General features: G+C 43.6%; 1 protein-coding gene and 1 long non-coding RNA gene across 9 annotated transcripts in view; both read right to left on the bottom strand.

Annotated features, from left to right (window-relative positions):
• Positions 1 to 18,498, bottom strand: part of cald1a (caldesmon 1a) — a 169,751-nt gene that overhangs the window by 2,185 nt on the left and 149,068 nt on the right. For 6 of the 8 annotated variants that reach the window (XM_085138734.1, XM_085138733.1, XM_085138731.1 and 3 more), the window contains 7 exons: positions 17,296 to 17,433; positions 9,486 to 9,529; positions 9,199 to 9,271; positions 7,656 to 7,796; positions 7,376 to 7,471; positions 5,876 to 5,944; positions 4,324 to 4,360 (listed from right to left, as the gene is read on the bottom strand). In XM_085138734.1, the coding sequence (XP_084994860.1) occupies positions 4,324 to 4,360; positions 5,876 to 5,944; positions 7,376 to 7,471; positions 7,656 to 7,796; positions 9,199 to 9,271; positions 9,486 to 9,529; positions 17,296 to 17,433 (598 nt within the window). Of the gene's footprint in view, positions 1 to 4,323; positions 4,361 to 5,510; positions 5,563 to 5,869; positions 5,945 to 7,375; positions 7,472 to 7,655; positions 7,797 to 9,198; positions 9,272 to 9,485; positions 9,530 to 17,295; positions 17,434 to 18,498 lie in introns of all 8 variants that reach the window. The other 2 variants (XR_014870365.1, XM_085138737.1) reach the window with 2 other exon arrangements.
• LOC146499670 (uncharacterized) lies at positions 9,565 to 17,289 on the bottom strand. Its single transcript, XR_014870367.1, has 2 exons — positions 14,285 to 17,289; positions 9,565 to 11,328 (listed from the first exon to the last, which is right to left on the bottom strand). It is a non-coding gene; the product is annotated as an uncharacterized LOC146499670 (long non-coding RNA).

Raw genomic sequence — 18,498 nt, 5'->3', positions numbered from 1 at the left:
AGTGGAAAGAAGTCATGTCATGTCATGACACAGAGGTACTTCAAATTACATGAGAACTGGTCTAAAAATCAGTGGCAAGTGAACTTATGGAGTGATGATTACAAATTATATTTTTGGTTCAAGTCGTCATCAAAATATATATGAACAGCAGTGAGTACACACCCATCTGTAATGATTTGGGGGGTGCATTTCAGCCAGTGGTGTTGGGGTCTTGTCAAAATTTAGGGAATTATGAATGCAGCAAAATACCATCCATCGTGCAACCAAACGAGGAAAGTGTCTGATTGGTAAGAGCTTCTTTTTTCACTGTGATAAAGATGCCAAACACACTCTCAGTCCAGTACAAACATATCGGGACAGAAAAACATGCACCAGAAAACTATCAGTGATGGATTGGCCTCCCCAGAGCCCAGATCTCAACATTATTGACACAATGTGGGATTGTCCTGACAGAAAACGATGCAAAAGGCAGTAAACATCCAGAGAAGAGCTTTGAATGTCCCCTCAACAAGCCTGGAGAATTACTCCTTAAGAGATGACAAAAACTAAGGCTACCTTCACACTGCAGGCGAAAGCGCATCAAATCCGATTTTTTTGACCCTATGCGACCCATATCCGATCATGGTATGACAGTGTGAACGGCGCAAATCCGATATTTTCAAATCCGATCTGGGTCACTTTCGTATGTGGTACTGAATCCGATACATATCCGATGTTTTAGAAAGCGACTGCTGTTTGAACGGTCAGGTCGCAATAAATCCGTCTTTTACGTCACCGACACAAGACAGATGCCAATTATCAGCGCCAGAGAAGCGCCCGAGAAGCGCCCGAGAAGACATCGCGAACGCTTCCTGGCCATCCAGTGTAGATGTCAGTGAAACTGTTGGCAAGACAACGTGAACATTTTATTTGTACTGTATAATCTGCAGATTCTGACAGAAATCTGCAACTATCCTTTGAAGCACCGCTCCTCTAAAACAGCAATAAGGATCATTATTAGGTTATTTAGATTATTATGTAAATAACAAAATAACTTAAAGCAAAAACTGGGAAACGTAAAGTCCGAAGTCTTTATATTAAGGGCCATCAGTCAAACAATACTGTTTGCTCTGGGTCTAAACAGAGCGCGTTGTGTGTGACGTCTTCTTTTGTGCATGCGGGCCGCTTTGAGGGTTTACACTAGAGCGCGTTTGCTGTCGCATTTTATTTGTAGTGTGAACAAGCAGACAAAAAAATCGGATTTGATCAAAAAATTGGAATTGAGCATTAAGACCTGCAGTGTGAACGTAGCCTTTGAGTACAGATTGTGTTGAAGAATAATGGTGACTTTCAAACTCATGAGGATTGTACACAATCTGTTTTTGCCTTATATGCTGTACTTCAATGTTTCAATAAAACACTGCACCTATTTTCCATTTTTCTATCAAAATATAAAGAAATGAGGAGTGGCTTGAGATTTTTGCATAGTATTGTATTTCTAGGAACATGATTGTTATTGTGCTAATTTTAAATTCAACTTTTCATTTAACACCATCATCAGGTCAAAACGTTCAGTTTCTAACAGGTTTACCGACACTACTGTTTGGCTCAAAGCAATGTTGTTTTTAAGCACTTAGTAAGTACTTATTTTTGTTCCCTGTTTCATAGTTCAATCCAACATCTAAAACAAGCCACATAATAATATTAACAGAGGTCCTAATGCCATTCAAGACCCTTGGTTACTTCTGATTTATTAAAAAAGTCGAATAAAAGCAATTCTTTGTGAATATTCCTGCATTGTTGAAGGACAGCAGATAGGTTGTGCACCCTGATTCATAAACTGCTGCACTCAGTAAGCATTGAATTCTACCTATTTTCAAGTGTCTACATAATTTTGGAAACTCTGTGGCGTGAATAAGGCACGGCGGGACCACGGAGCATCGTTCTCATACATTTTATTCACAACACCACCCCCCACACACACCTGAGTCCCCGTGTTTTAAACTTGGTGGACGTGATTAAGGATGCCGTGCAGGTGCGTCCGCCCTCCCTGCACGGCACCGCAGGCCACGCCCCACCACATACCCCCATCGCCCGACTGAGGCCGGGGAGCCATCCGGCCGAACCTACTCCCCCCCCACCGAAAGCGGGAGAGGGGATCAGCCCGGACCGTCGGCACCCCCGGGCCCTGGCCTAGCGAGAGGGAGGTGTCTGTTCTGGTGGCCGTCCACTTATCCAGCGGCGCCGGTGATGAGGTGAGTCCGGGGGTCGCCCACGTGTCCAATGGCAGCCCCGGAGATGGACCGGAGGCCACCCATGTGGCAAGCAGCGGCGCAGCCGGCGTGACCTTGAGCCGGGGCTCATGGGCGGCTGGGCAGGCGTCCAGCACGCCGAACCACACCACACGCCGGCCTCTGGTGGAGGCGAGGCCGCTCTGCTCCGCCCGCCGACCTCGGGCTTCGGTGGCGCGGACTCCCCTTGCACGGGCACCTCGGGCGGCTGGAGCGGCTCCTCGGGCGCCGCCTCCGCCGCTGCCTCTCCCGGCTGGAGCGGCTCCTCGGGCGCCGCCTCCGCCTCTCCCGGCTGGAGCGGCTCCTCGGGCGCCGCCTCCGCCTCTCCCGGCTGGAGCGGCTCCTCGGGCGCCGCCTCCGCCGCTGCCTCTCCCGGCTGGAGCGGCTCCTCGGGCGCCGCCTCAAGCAGCCCCTCGCGTGGCTCCTCCGTCACCAACCGCGGCTCCTCTCCCTCCAGCCGGCGCAGACCCTCGCCCGCCTCGTCCTCCGCCTCCGATTGGAGTGGCTCCTCCACCGCTCCCGGCAGGAGCAGCCCTTCACCCGGCTGTTCCTCCTCCTCCGGCAGGCTCGGACCCCCGCGTGACTCGTCCAACACCTCCGGCTGCCGAGGTGCCTCCACCGCTTTACCACCGTCAGTATACCCCGGTGGGGGTGGCGGCGTCGAGGTCGCCCAGGCCTGGAGCAGCGCTGCCAGCTCCGCCATCTTCCCCAGGTGGCGTTCGCTCTCCTTCTGCAGCTCTTCTTGTTGGCGACGCACCTCCGCCGCCTGCTCCCGCTGGGTGGCCGCTATTTCGGCCACCATCTGGGCCAGCTCCTCCCTTCCCTGGCTCTGGTAAGGACCCGCCATGCCGCCTCCTGGGTTTCGGCACCACAGTGGCGTGAATAAGGCACGGCGGGACCACGGAGCATCGTTCTCATACATTTTATTCACAACACCACCCCCCACACACACCTGAGTCCCCGTGTTTTAAACTTGGTGGACGTGATTAAGGATGCCGTGCAGGTGCGTCCGCCCTCCCTGCACGGCACCGCAGGCCACGCCCCACCACACTCTCCAAGCATGTGGAGAGCGGGTGGGCTGTAAACTTCCACGCTGTCCACTCTGGTGTCAGATGTCTGTACGGTGTGACAGCCAACTCTTAGTAAGAAAGAAAAAAAGAAAGAAAAAAAAAGAAGAAACAAATCCTTTCTCATCCTCTGAGTCAGGCTGCTATGGTGTGCTAATCTCGAACATACCAGTTATTAATGTGACAAACCGGCTTGGCAGGAATGCTGCTTGTAACACTGCCCGGATCTAAGCAACAGACGTGGACGTGTGCGAGAGTGGAAAAGCTGAAAGGTCCGAGTGGTGTCAAGAAGGCTGTTGAGAGCATTCATAAAGGTGAAATTGGTTGTGTGTGCGTGTGTGTGTGTGCTCTGAACAAACACCGCATTACGCTGACATGTGTGGAATCTCTCAAGGCCAAAAGCTCTCTTCTGCCTGAGGAGGAGGAGGAGGCTGTGCTCGGATCTGATTTTAAAATAGCAAACAATGTATGGGTAAGTGGCATCCTAAAGCAGCGGCCAAACAAAAGGCCAAACCGCAAACCGAAATACTGCACGGCTGCCTGTGGGAGGACCAGTTATGCGCTTTGGAACACACGGTGTTGTGTAAGTCAAAGCGCAGGTGAGGTCGTGCCTCTAATCCCGACAAAAATTAAAATGCTTAAGTGCTTAGACATGTGTCCAAACAAACACAAGTGGAAAAGTTTGCTGCTGGGGGAGTCGAGCGAACACGTGAATTTCTGTCGCTCCTCGCTTGTTACAAGAAGCTCCTGCCTGTACACAATGAGATAATCGACGTCCTTGTCCTTTAGTCGATTGTCTAACTTCATTTCCACATTTCCACCTCAACTAAAGGATTAGGTGTGTACCCCTGTGGATTGAGGAAATCCCCCAGTCTTTACAATTACGCAAATGAAGAAAGCAGACAAAGTGGCCCAGCTCAGAATGAGCCAGTGAAGTTGAACTCTTCAGAGCGGCCGCATGCATGCCTGTGCGTGGAAAAACTCACCATTAGCAACTGATTTGGTCTCCCCTCTGCCTGCCACCTGGAAAACATGAAGACAAGAAGTTGATGAGCCAGCAAAGATGCAGAAAGACTTCCACTTGCACCTCGCCCACGGATTCTTGCGCCTATCCCACCCGCTTCTTCTGTCTTCCTTGACGTCACAGCATAGCACACTACCTAATGACAACTCTCTAACCACCACTTTTCCTGTACAGGGCCCTTTTTTTTACATCAGCACAGACCACCGCCTGGTGTCCTCCAGCCCCACTACTCACTTGCAGACCACAGCCTCTGGCCTGCGCTGTAGCTACTGCCTGTGGCAACACAAGGCTGCCAGATAAGAAGGAAAAGAGAGTTTGTAGAAAAACGAGTGGTTATGGTGGATTTCCAGCCTTTTTTCCCCACTTCTGCTAAGCAGAGTTTAAATTTACACACAGACATTCGATAAAACAGATCATTCCCATCAGCTTTTAGTCAAACGTGCTTGAAAATCAGAGGCGATAACAGTGATTCACAGCGGTCGAGCTGCCGCTGCACACCCCAGTGAGGCATCTCTCCTGTAAAGAATGCTGTAAACAGTTCCTCCATTAGGGCAATAAAAAGTAAAGTGAAGCTGAGCTGGCTCGAGAGCGGAGATTTGTGGCCGTCAGAAGGAGCAGCGGTGATGTGATGCAGCCATTTGTGAAAGGTTTAAAGCCTGCAGTTGGACAACGGGCACACTTTTTGGGTTTTTTTGTAAATTTACATTGTAAATTTGATGTAATCTTCTGGATTTTGTTGCGGCGGCTTTAATAACCTATGGTAGTTAATGGAGGCAACAGTGTAACCTTTCTTTAAACTGACTAAGACCACTTTGTGTGTGTTATTTTACAGCAATTGAAAAGATTTCTATTTCTTTCTAGTTTTTTTCTTTTCTCTTATTGCAGAAAGGGGCTCAAAGTGACTCCCCGTCAAAATAAAAGCCTCTAAAAACACTGCGAGTCAAGGAGACACAAAAAGTGACGTACACGTTAGATCACAAATCTCTAACTTTGGACTGAAACTCGAAAATGTCCAACCACAGCCAAAAAAACAAAACAAAACACATACAAAAAAGTCAGTGCAAAGCAGTGTGGGCTCATTCAGTCATAAGCGCTTTGAAAAAAAAAAAAAAAAAGACACAAAAACACATAGAATAGTTTCTCTTTTACCTCTCCAGGCTTATTCCAGATTTAACGGTGAGGTCAACTAGCTATCAGAGTTCTTTAAAAACAAAAAAAACACATAAACGTGATTGTTACTCTCAGTAATGCCACACAGGGTCGAAACATCATGAGATTTATCTAATATTTCTACTTCATCTCTTTAACAAAATGTTCTCTTTGACTGACAACGACAGGAAACTGGAGCAAAAAAAAAATACATGGAGAGCCGTCCAAGACCACAAACTGTTTTGGCAGAGTCAAAACTCCATTCTGGACTTCCTCCAGTACGTGGAGCACTAATCTGGATCTTTCCCTATACAAATCTCACTTCATGTTAAGCGAGTAAATGGGCTGATATTAATGACATCTACCTTGGCCGGAGAGGCGCCTTTGTTTTCCCATAGACTCCTCTTGTTGGTGACGTCAACAGGCTTCAGGTCCTGTCAGGGGGAGAGTCAGAAAGCAAGCGCATTATCAGTGCATGCTGTGCATTTGGAGCTCTGATTGAAAATGTTCATCGTGTGGCAGCGGTGGCGGTGCACCTGAGATGTAGGCAGGATGGAACGAGCACAGAGAATGACTGAGAGGGGTTTGTGTGGAGGAAAAAGCGCTCGCACGATAATCAATAGTCTGAGGCAATCCAAGTAAAACTCGAGAAAGACGTCTTAATGCTGTCACGTTGGACATAAAGTTATGTGCAGTGAAAGTTTCATCTGCTCTGTTTTAACAATGTTAGCACACAGCATAATGCTCCAGCATGAATATTTGGATAAAGTCATAGCTTCAAATGTTTCTATACACTTGGGAAGGACAGCACGAAAAGCTCAATCTTTGTCTGCAAGCAAACATGCAACGGGTTTAGCATCAAATGCTTGAAAATGATGCCACGTCTACACTGTCCACACGCACTATATCTGGAAATTACAGCTGCGAGAGCAGCAAGCTCACACACGTCATAATTCATTTTTATTTGAGGCCACCAGGTGGAGTCAGAGAGAGGATACAGTCTGCGTCCAACTGACCTGCTTCACTGCATCGTTTGAAAGTGATCATAAAACATGTCCTACACAGAACATAAGCAGCAGTAAATATGACACAGGCATAAAAAGACAGCGGGACTGAAGCAGGAGAGGGAATGCTGCACATTATTACTAGTCATTCTCACTGTTATGTGGAGGGTCCACCACATTAAGAGCCGTTCCAAGCCAACTGGTCTAACGTGGGAGCAGCAGCGATGTCGGATAACTGCCCATACACCTGTTTTATTTCACAAGGATGGCCTCAGAGAACCTTCAACAGCACTTCACACTCCCAGTGAAATGGGAGGGTGTAGAGGCCACAGTGGGATTTGGCCTTGGTTGACAGTTAAAGAAAAACCCACCAGCTGTCATTGGATTCTGGGTCAACTTGTTAAATCGTGACTGGTGTACAATTCAGTTCAATTTGATTTATATAGCGTGAAGTCATAATAACAGTCACCTCAAGAGTCTGCAATAACAGAGAGAAAACCCCAGCTATCAAAAGACCGCTTATGAGCAAGCACTTGGTGACAGTGGGAAGGAAAAACTCCTTTTTAACAGGAAGAAAGTAGGCTCATCAGGGGTGGGTCTCTGACAGAGGCCAGTGGCATCACTCTCTGCCAACCAAGCACCACCCACTTCAAAATAAGAGCCAAGAAAAACAAAATACAAAAAAGAAAAACAAAACAAACTTTGGCAGAAGAATGACTACTTGTGTTTTCCATGACAACTTTATGAGATTTAAAAGATGACCCTAACCCTAATGCAGGCCACTACCTTCATGTGCTCTGGTTCTGGATTTTGCTCTGAGGTGAGTGCTAAGTGTACTGTGCTCATACAGCGTTGACCTACCGCTGGCCTTCCTCCTGGTGTCTTGCTGCTCTCTGGGGTTTTATTCAGCCAGTCGTTGATGCGGCCCGCTACGCCTGTCTTTATCACAGCTGCTTCCTGTTTGGACAATGTCAAAGGTCAGCCAAGCCTGGTCATCACTGGCAGCGGGGCAGAGCAGGAAGGACCAGTGAACTGGGCTCTTTCCTGTCTGTCTGTCCTTCTCTCGCTCATACACACAGAAGGTTTTAACAACTTTCTAACATCCTGCACCACCTTTACTTTTTTCTCTTTTTTTTTTTACCTTGAATGTGCTCCCGCCGCTTCCAGGCGAGCTGAACACGTTGCCTTTCTCCCACATGCTCTTGATGTTTCGTATGCTGTCGGTGACCATGGGCAGATCCACGGCTCCGGAGCGAGGGGATCGAGACTCCTTGTTCTCTCTCTGAGGAGACAGAAATCTGGGTTTTAAGCTGCGATAAAAGCTCAGGGAAAAAAGCATAAATACCAACAACTCAATGCAACGTCTTTGTTATGTTTTGGGGGAGTCAAAGTAGAATGTTGTGCTCAGGAGTGGCACTTTTGGATTGATGATAACAATATTTCCAGAATGATAGCCAAAAATAGGCAGTGCAGGCACATTTTAGTCAAGCAAATTAAAAGTCTTACAGAATGAAATATTACTTTTTCTGCATAGTTGCCTTTTGACAAATATTGGATATTTGCAGTAGAGATGCACAAATCAATCAACGACTGGCATGTGCAACGTGCGTGGACCTATGATGTTGTTTTGATTGCGTCAACGTATCTATTTATGTACAGATAAATTATTGAGCCATAGCACAAACCATTGCTGTGCAATGATGTGTTTTAACTTTGTGATGCTCAGAGTTTGTAAGATTTAGTCAAGTTAAAACTGAGGGCTATCTTCCAATTTACACACAGTTTAAAAACTTCAGTGAGGGTTTGAGCTGTCACTTGAGAAAGCATCGTGCCAAAAACAAAGAAATCAGTTTCGACTTGAGAAAAACAATTGCTGATGCTCACAAAGCAAATGCTGGATATAAAAAGTTATCAAGTGTTTCCAAGTGTTGAGGGCTGGAGTGAGAAGTATCATCAAGAAATTCAAACAGAGCCACACGGAGCAAGGCTGGCAGAGGTAGGCAGTGAAAGACTTCAAAAACTAGTGAGAAATGTGTCTAAAGACCCCAGGACAACTGCCAAGACACTAGAGACACAAGAGAATGACTTAACCTAGTCGGGAATTGTGATGTCAAAGAAGACAATCACTAGAACCTCGCACAGGGAAGGGACTGTGAGCCTGTAGACCTTCAAACCAGACTGAAGTATCCTAAGGACAACCTCGAGAATGAATGAATGAATGAATGAAGTCTGTCACCTGAGATGAAACTGGAGCTCTTTGGTTATAGAGATTCTGGTTATGTTTGGAGAAAGATGAGAGACGTGCACAACCCAAAGAACACCATCCCCACATTAAAAACACGGTGGTGGGAGTATTATGCTTTGGGGATGCTTCAGTGTGTCTGGAACTGGGAATCTTATCAAGGTGGAAGGACTGAAGAAACAACAACACAAAACACACATCACTCCTCCAGAAGACTAAAGTGAACATTACTGACTGGCCAGCTTAAGGTTACTTGAATCCCATTCAAAAAATCTGTGCCAGAAGTCCATCAAATCTGGTGGAGCTTGAGAGATTCGCCAAAGGAGAATGGGCTGGGATTGAACAGGAGACGTGCGTGAAACTTGTTGAAAATGACAAATAACTCCATCCATCCATCCATCCATCCATCCATCAGTGTTTTCGAAGCTGATGCAGAGCTAACCTGAGCAGCTGAGGTGTACTGCTCCAGCCTGTTGTCTATCTTGGACACCACAGGATAATGAGCCTTCATTGTGCTGCGGGGCAAAAGCAAGAAATTAACATACAGTGCATGAAAAATCTAAATGCCCTGAAAATGATATACACATTACATACAGTTTGGGCTTTACGTCCTACACTACAGACCCTCGGGTCTAGCTCTCGATTGTATTGTTCATATTCAGCAAAAACAGGATTGCTTAAAAAGCGTTGTTAGTAGAGGTCAACATGACTAAAAAAGATGACGCTTACCTTTTCTGTGCTGACTTGTTTAGAAACTCGGCTCTCTCCTCAATCTGTAAAGAAAGGTTAGAAATCTGTGAGTTATAAATATTGCATCAGAATTGCTCCGCTGCATGCAGTACATCTCTACCACACTTCAGATATTTATTACAGCATCCCTGCTGCTGAATCAAGTGCACCAATCCCTTTATTACCATTAATATGAACTCATTTCTGACTTCAACATGTAGACACGCCTAGTTCTAAACAGTCACTAAGCTTTGATGATTAATAACATAAAGGGGATCTGTTAACCTGTGTGCAGCTTCGGATTTTATTTTTTCTTGACTCCACCAAAGACGTAGTTCATAATAATCCTCATTTGTTTTAAACTGAGGCTTGCTGTGACACCTAAGGCCATCTCAGCTCGCTTTCCCTCCACTTCAAGCTGACTTCCCTTTGCCTTCCCCGGCAAACAGATAATTTGAACAGAAGGTGGGTGGAGCTGCTATGCTTGCAGCCAGAGCTGTGCGCCTGAGACGATCATATTATAGATATCTGTTCTCATTGACAGCTTACAGATCCAAGAATAAAGCAGTCTGAGCCCTGAGCTTCTGCCATGCGGGGGTTACTTCTGCTCAATATTTTAAACTTTGACCATGTTTATGAACATCCATCATCGTAAGAGTATATACCGCAGACAATTATTGGTCCCCTTCATGCACTTAACTTTATTTCCCACAATCTCTTTGCAGGCTGTGTTTTCAAATAGTAAATATCTCATTATTATTTTCCTTCATACGTAATATAATTTGGCTTCACTTGAGCAGCACCAAGATACTATTCCCTCTATGTGCAAAATGCTCTGAAAGACATGCACACACACGCACACACAGTCAGAAACTGACCCCCACCCCACAGCAAACACACAGTCAGAAACTGACCCCCACCCCACAGCAAACACACAATCAGAAACTGACCCCCACCCCACAGCAAACACTTTGCTCTCTCTGCCTTTAGTCTGTGGGAATCTCTGAGGATTGTTTATGATCAACGGCACAAAAGGCTAAAAGAGAGGGCAGCACATGCGTTCCTTAGATGCACACATACACACACAAAAACACAAAACCCTATAATAGGGACAAAAGAAGAAACAGCAGAAAAAAAGGCCCTCTTCCCCTCTCTTTATGAAGAAGGCCATTGCACTCGACTGCTACCGAATGTGGGAGTTCCCAAAAATACTCCCTGACAGGAAATTCCCCATTCTCAGACGCATTTTAAAGAGCCGTAGCCATCCGAATGCAGTTACAGTAATCCTGTTAACCCTAATCGCTTTCCTGCATATCCCTGCTGCCTGTCCTTCATCTCGTCCCTCTGTCCTTTTCTGCCACAGAACACTGAGCTTTATCTACAATACAGAGCGGGGTTATGCTGGTTTACTGCTGATAACATGAAGGCGAGCTCTCGGGACTGAGAGTTCCACTGGGAGCTGATTCCTGATAGTAAGACAGTTTTTTTTAACGTTTTAGTGTAACAGGAGGCACCAAATGGCAGCTGTCAAACAAAAAGCACCTAATAGTAAAAAGAAATGAGGGGAGTCAAGTGTGTGTCTTCAATGGCATGCATGTCATTTTGATATAGGAAGTAGCCTTTGGACAGGTTCAACAAAAACCAAAGGGGCATGAAATTCACTCTGCACATAAATCAAGCAAGAATATGCTCCAATTCATGTGAGCCAATATAGAGAAAAACAGATCTGTTGTTGTCTGTTGTCTTTATGTAGCAAAAGGTATTTCAGCATGAAATAGATTAAAGTTGCTTTTCATGCTCTATCTTCTTCACAGTTATGGGATTATTACGCCCGTATTTTGTGCTTCTATACGGTGGCCCCTAGAGACAAAGCACGTACAAACTCCAAAACACTTGCAAACTCCAAAACACATGCAAACTCCAAAACACTTGCAAACTCCAAAACACTTGCAAACTCCAAAACACATGCAAATGCCAAAACACTTGCAAACTCCAAAACACATGCAAACTCCAAAACACATGCAAACTCCAAAACACTTGCAAACTCCAAAACACATGCAAACCCCAAAGCACATGCAAATTCCAAAACACAACGGAAGTGCTCCAGGACGCTAGGGGCAGTGTTGAGCTCGATTTGCAAAATAAACGGCAAGTTTGTCTGTATGGGACGGTCTAGTCTCTGTCGCGCTTCCCAGGTTGCCTAGCAACCATGATAATAACCGCTGGTAACGTGTCATACAATTTTGTTTGACAGAAATGAAGGAAAACATATTTTGTTCATTTGTTTGTTTGTTTCTACAAGAGCTTTGTGTGATTTGATAAGTATCTGAGGTTGAGACCACAGGACAGTAAAACATGATTTTTGGGCTTCATTTCTGTACTGAACAGTCATTTAAGATTAGTTAGTAAATAACAATTAGCTAATGTTGTTCATGAGACTAAAGTCATATCACTTTGGTAATGTAAATATAATATGGCCAATATTATAGTTATTATATTAATCATTATTAGCTATTACAGCAGTGAACATGAACTCTGTGTCAAATACTGAGCCACAGTAGATTCAAGTTGCAGTTATTTATAGGTCTTATCACCTTAAATCTTCACTCAAAGACAAGTATCTTTGACAGTGCATATATAGGTGTATCATATATAAGAGAGAAATGTTGTTCCTTCAGTATGTTGGCATTACTAAATTTGGCTCATTGCTTACATACGTGTGTAAAAAGAAATTATATGAGCTGTGATAACTGTTTCTGATAAAATGAAGAGTAGACTGATATATTGAATATTCCTTTATTGGGTGAGAAAATCAGACCATGTCATAACTGCTTTAAGTCATACAGAATAGATATCAGAGCCTTAAACAGGCTGACTTCTGCTAAATGGGTCAAACTGGGCAGAAAGTATACAAACACATAGCATCATTATAGAATATGATGTAACACTATAGATCAACTTACCTCAGAATATATAAAGCATATAAACAATTACAGCAATATGATGCAACAAACACAGCACTGCTACTAATCCAAAATACTCAAAGCTTCATAGAACTGAAACAAACATTTATTTTTAGGTCCATTCAGCTGCTGATACATACTTTAGGTTTCTGAATATTAAACTTGTTTCTTCCTTTCATAGTGTGTAACTTGAAGGCCCTGAGTACTTTCTCCCACACTGCAAACACTGGAATGATAAAATTATTTGAACATTACCTAATAAGACTGATTCAGGACAGACAATTAGTTATGTTAAACTTTCCTAGCAGTCCTTCACAAACAGGGAACAGTCTGTCTATTCTCTCCATCTGTCAGCTGCTGCTGGCTCTTCCTCCTCCTCTTCCTCACACACTGCTGAGTCCTGGTGGATCATCAGGGATGCAAAGCCTCACAGATGATGTGCAGCAGTGAGTCCCTCAGTCTGTCCTCACTCTGGACACTTGCAGTTGTCACACATGGAAATCAAATGCGTGATAAGCTGCAGGATTCAAACACAAATGTAACTTATAAATACATGTTCATACTTTTATTACACAATCAGAGAGAAAGAAAAAGAGAGAGAGTGCAGGACAGACAGACAGGTGACAGCCTCAGGTGTATACACTGCTACAAAACAGCACAAAAGAAGGAGGACTGTGTTATTACGAAACAAGAAGAGTTCCCAGATGGTACAGTGGACACGTGTGTGACTCCTGTGATTAAAGCACCTTTCTTTCAGCTTAACGAGTGAACTGTCAGCTCGTTCAAACACACGTTAAAGTCCGTTTGGCTCTACACCACCGAACAGTGGCAGCAATATAACATAGCTAACATTAACAGTGCAGTGAATCCTGCTTGTGCCGTGATATTCAGGACTGCAAACCGAGCAGCATCACTGACTTTCAGCCTGTTGTGTTTGTGGATATATGACTGACTTTAATTATCCATAAAATCATCACATTCTCTGTAAGATTAAAGTCAACTATTGAACGGCGTATATTTTGGAGTAAAGGCTTTAAAACAAGTTAGTACAAACATCGCTAATGTCACATAACTTTCCCGACATGTGGCCAACAGTAATGTTTTAATGTTCTTCATTATAAAAAACATTTGCGCATAAATAAGTGACATAATATTCAGTACTTACTTCTGAAAGTTTACTCTTGGCGGCTCCGCTTCAGCCGTTTTTTTCGGCAAAATTATCCACACCACAGGCGAGCTATGAAATCTGGGATATGTTGGGCCATGAAGGCTACAGCGACCCATTCTTAAAATTCAGGGAAATTAAGGACGCATTTGAGGGCCGCATTTCGAGCAGCCTTTGAATTGGGACAGCCTTCGTCGTGTCGCTGTGACGTAATCGGCCTTAAAATGCGGACTTTAAGGCTGCAGACCCCAAATCCGGTCATTGGTACATCCTGGCTTGTGTAGTTACTAGGTAACAAAAGCTCAACACTGCCCCTAGCGTCCTGGAGCACTTCCGTTGTGTTTTGGAATTTGCATGTGCTTTGGGGTTTACAAGTGTTTTGGAGTTTGCATGTGTTTTGGAGTTTGCATGTGTTTTGGAGTTTGCAAGTGTTTTGGAGTTTGCATGTGTTTTGGAGTTTGCAAGTGTTTTGGAGTTTGCATGTGTTTTGGAGTTTGCATGTGTTTTGGAGTTTGCAAGTGTTTTGGAGTTTGCATGTGTTTTGGAGTTTGCATGTGTTTTGGAGTTTGCAAGTGTTTTGGAGTTTGCATGTGTTTTGGAGTTTGCAAGTGTTTTGGAGTTTGCAAGTGTTTTGGAGTTTGTACGTGCTTTGTCTCTAGGGGCCACCGTACTTCTATAATAAAAAAAGGTTCAAACTTAAACTTCTGTGGTTTTATGTTCCTTTATAGTCAGGGATAGTGGAGACAGTCCAGGGATTTAGTGCTTATATGGTACTGTATATACCCGACCTACTGGGCTTTTGGGTTGTCCATTTTCTTAAATTAACAATGAGTTACTTAGTTTTTTGTGAAGTGCATCAGCTACCTCCCAAGCATATGAGCCTTCTGAGTTTAAATTTAGCCCCCATTTAAGTACCAAAAATCGCTGAATCGCTGCTTGTTAAAATGACGCCTATATTATAACCTGCTTACAATCCAAAAACATTTTCACATTCATGACAGACCTGCTTGCTATCAAACTCATCTTAATAAAAACTACACACAAACAAGCCATTTTCAGTTTTGAGCGACAGGTAGATGCCGTTTTGTCTTTATTGATATCCTTTTGTACTAACCGCATTAAGGAACTAGCTTTTCAGGTACTTACGAGACAGTGAGTACCTTTTGTTTTAAGCGTGTTTCCTGCTAGCAAAAATTTGCTAGCTAGTCAGTACTATTCAGATGTCTTGCAATAGCTGAATAACTGAAACGAAATTCATATCGGATATTACAATCACTAAACATCGAAATACGTGGCATTAAATAAATGCTAAAGACGCTATGTGTCTGCAAATGTTTGTTAAGGCAACATTCATATTAGCTATATGATTTTAATTTAATTTATGGAGTTTCCAGAGCCCTCGTTTTTTGGATTATTTCATCTGTTGCGAAAACACACAAATTAACTCAAAGCAAAACACAGCACCATAACTGTCCATATGTTCCGTGTACGTGAAGAACACAACAGATAGATATGCACTCAAACAAACACAGTCACGAAGAAACACTTGTACGTACAGTGAACATGACGACAAAGTAAATCTTTGTCTGTGAAGGGAGTGAAGGGGGCATGAGAATTACTGTTTACAAAGTGACCACAATTAAAAGAAGTGTCTGGGTCTAGTACAATCAGAGCTCACACACCATTAGAGCCAAACCTAGAGTCTCACTGGGATGGGCCAGATGGATATTACAGCTAACTGTCACTAATTAGATTTTCTCCACTGGCTAAAAAATCCCCCTAGATTTTGTGTGCGTGGGAGTTGGCTTTTGGCAAAACTGAAAACATTTATTCACATTTGAGTTGATTAAACGTTCCTTTGCAGTGACAAACATTTATCTTTAGATAAGGCGGTGGGGGGAGGGTTGGGGGGGAAACTTTTCTGCGTGCATTTCTCGAGAAAGGTTTAGATTTAGACAGTTTTAAAAAAACAAGTTACAGTTTGATTATTGCATCTCTCTCTCTGGTTTTATGAAATCCACTCCTTTATCTCAGTTAGATAACACTTGTGCAGATGCCAGTCACCTGGCGGTTAATCTCTCCAAATATTTGAATGTTCAGAGTAGGCTTTGCTGCACTGAAGGATAGATGGTGTTTGCAGGTTTGCAGGAAAGCTTTTATGGAGTTCTGCTGACGACTGCAAAGGAACCAGTGCAAATGCAGTTTAGTACAGCAAGCAAATGCTATAAAGTTGTTTTAAGCCTTAAACTTATTTAAGTGTTCAACCCCCGTTCACTACACTACATTCTCAAATAGCTTTGGACGCAAATGCTGGTTTGATTGTTAGCTTTGATGCCACTTGCAATGTAGTAAAATATCAGTGGTTGCCCAGTGAATTAATTTTTGACTCAATTCTGACTCAACCTGACTGCAATCACTTTAAGACAAAATGGTGAAGGTTTGCAAATAATTGCCATCTATTTTATAAATGGAGGCAGGCAGCCAGCATGTTGAAATAAATTTGAGCCAGTTTTTACTGATGAGCACAACTCGTCTGTGACATGTCTCTTTGCAATACTCTGCTCGACTGGTTGCTAACTGGTTGTGAATCACATGTAATTGGCAACTTAACCCCACTGAATCACAAACTAATAGCAAACTGATTGCAGACTGATAGGAGAATGACTATGTCTTATTGGCTTTTGATCAGTAAGTTTCTTAGAAGACGACAGCTGACTGAGTGGTTGTTGACCTGGTCCCTGTCATTAAAGCAGCCATTTTAAAGGCAGCAAGATCACAAGTTGATTTTTCATGGTCGCAACAATTTAGCCTGATAGTTTTAGATGAAGTGCGTGCTTTTACTCACTTGTCCAATTCAAAAACACAAGCACAAATATGTAGTTAATAGTTTGACTGTCTGCTTAACCAAAGCTACAAGTGTTAGCGTGGTCATTATAGTGTGTTCATACATAGTGTGGGGGCCTGTCAGGGATGTAAAGATTAGCTTAGCATTACAACACTTAATTTTCCAAACATTTTTGCACGTTTTATTTGAGTTAAGGATGAAAAATATGCAGTTTGAAACTAATTTACCTTGAATGATTAGAGTTTACATCATCATACTTGATCAAACTATTAAGAGCTTCACTGCATTTCAGCTTATCCTTACAGGTCAACAATAAATCATGTATTCAGCCATTAAGTGCAAATGTTTTAGTCCCATTTTAAGATGCTGATTTTAAAACAGCTCAGATGGATTTAACCCATTTAAAAAAAAAACCTGCAGTATCCAAGAAGATGTAAGCATGACTACTGTGAGCAATACATTGCACAAAAATATCAGTTTTTGGAAAAATTACAGAAATTAAAATTCAATTGTAAATTTATGTTTTTTTTTTTTAAATTTGGAGGTTCAGTTAACAATCCAGCTAAAAAAAATCTGGCAAATATTTCATGGTTCAGGCTTTACTGGAATAAAAGTCAGTCAGGAACTGCATTTTCATACAACAAACAGAGTTCATCTCTGCCTAATCTGCTTGTTAGCCCCTGCTGAAAAAAATCTGCCAGTGACATATGCCTGTTCAGGCCGCCAAATGATCTTTGTATTTTGATTTCTATTGCTGATTCTATTTCTATCCTAACCCATATGCGCAGTACCAGAATGGAAAACCTGAGGTGAGAAGTCAAAAATCATTGGACCGACCTTCAGAGAGGATCCTCGTGGGCTGAGACACTTAAACGGTTTGCCCTCTCCATCCATAGTGTCATCCACCTTCTGTCTCTTCTCAGCCGCCTCTGCTCTCCTCCTTTCGATCTCCTCTTTCATCTTCCTCTTCTCCTCCTGAGAAAGAGATGGCAGGCATTTCTGAGTGACTCTGACAGGGAACGCGTTGGTCAATTTCATTACAGCAGTCCTGCCAGGTAATGGTAGCTTGTGTTTGCTAGCTGCTTGTATCGACTCTAACTAAATGGAAACATACTTATGCTGCCACAGGCTATCACATGATAAAGAAAATGTCACTGGCAGTTGACGATCAAAAATGCAGCCGACCCAGACACTTTCTAACTGATTTACTTATTTTATCAAATGAAGCAGGTCAGTCTCAAATTCAATTACTCTGAGTAAATTCTTATTTACAGCCATCGGCTGCCTCGGGAGAAAAAAGGCATTTTGAAAAGCCTGATACAGCAGACTATCAACAGTTAAAAAAAAAAGAAAGAAAAAAAGTATGAATCATTTGTACAGTATTCAGAAGAGGGCTGGTACTTGGCAGTATATCAGCCCTCTCCGGCAGCCTTGTCTTGGTTAATTAGTCTCTCTGTATCTCTGGGCCATCTTTTAATTACAAACCAAAAGGCCTCATTAACATCACACAAGAGGAGAAGAACAGGGGCAGATAGCTAGAGATGGGCTGCCACGTTCGGAGCCAAGAGCAACAAAGAAGACCAGTCAGGGTAATAGCGAGAATGTAGGGGCCTCGGCGCGAGCTGGCTGCGAGCGAAAATGAGCGACGCGTTTTGGTACAGCGGGGGAACACGAAGGAAAGCAGAGGTTATCGCGTCTGAGATACGCAAGGACGAGGATGTTGTAAGAAGAGGAGACGGAGGAATGACATATGTGAGTTACAAGCGGGGACCCAAATAGGTTGAGTCATGATAACGGAGACGTATGGCGAGATAACGTCACAGCGGTGCAAGTGTGAGAGAGAGTGATGCATTGGTTTCTGCTCATACAGGTGCAAAGGGATGAATCAACATGGTGCAGAGCATGAGAAAATATAAAAGACTGCAGTGACGGTTGTTGACTTCATTCTCACTGATGTCTGCATTTGAAATTTGATTGTTGCAACAGCTGTGTGGGCAGGCAATAAAAACCATTCAAGTCCATTCTTCTTTCGATTGTTTT

The sequence above is a fragment of the Neolamprologus multifasciatus genome, chromosome 17 (assembly GCF_963576455.1).
Source record: "Neolamprologus multifasciatus chromosome 17, fNeoMul1.2, whole genome shotgun sequence".
Classification (NCBI taxonomy): domain Eukaryota; kingdom Metazoa; phylum Chordata; class Actinopteri; order Cichliformes; family Cichlidae; genus Neolamprologus; species Neolamprologus multifasciatus.
The sequence above is the reverse complement of the archived record's forward strand: the minus strand, read 5'-3'. Positions and strand labels throughout refer to the sequence as shown.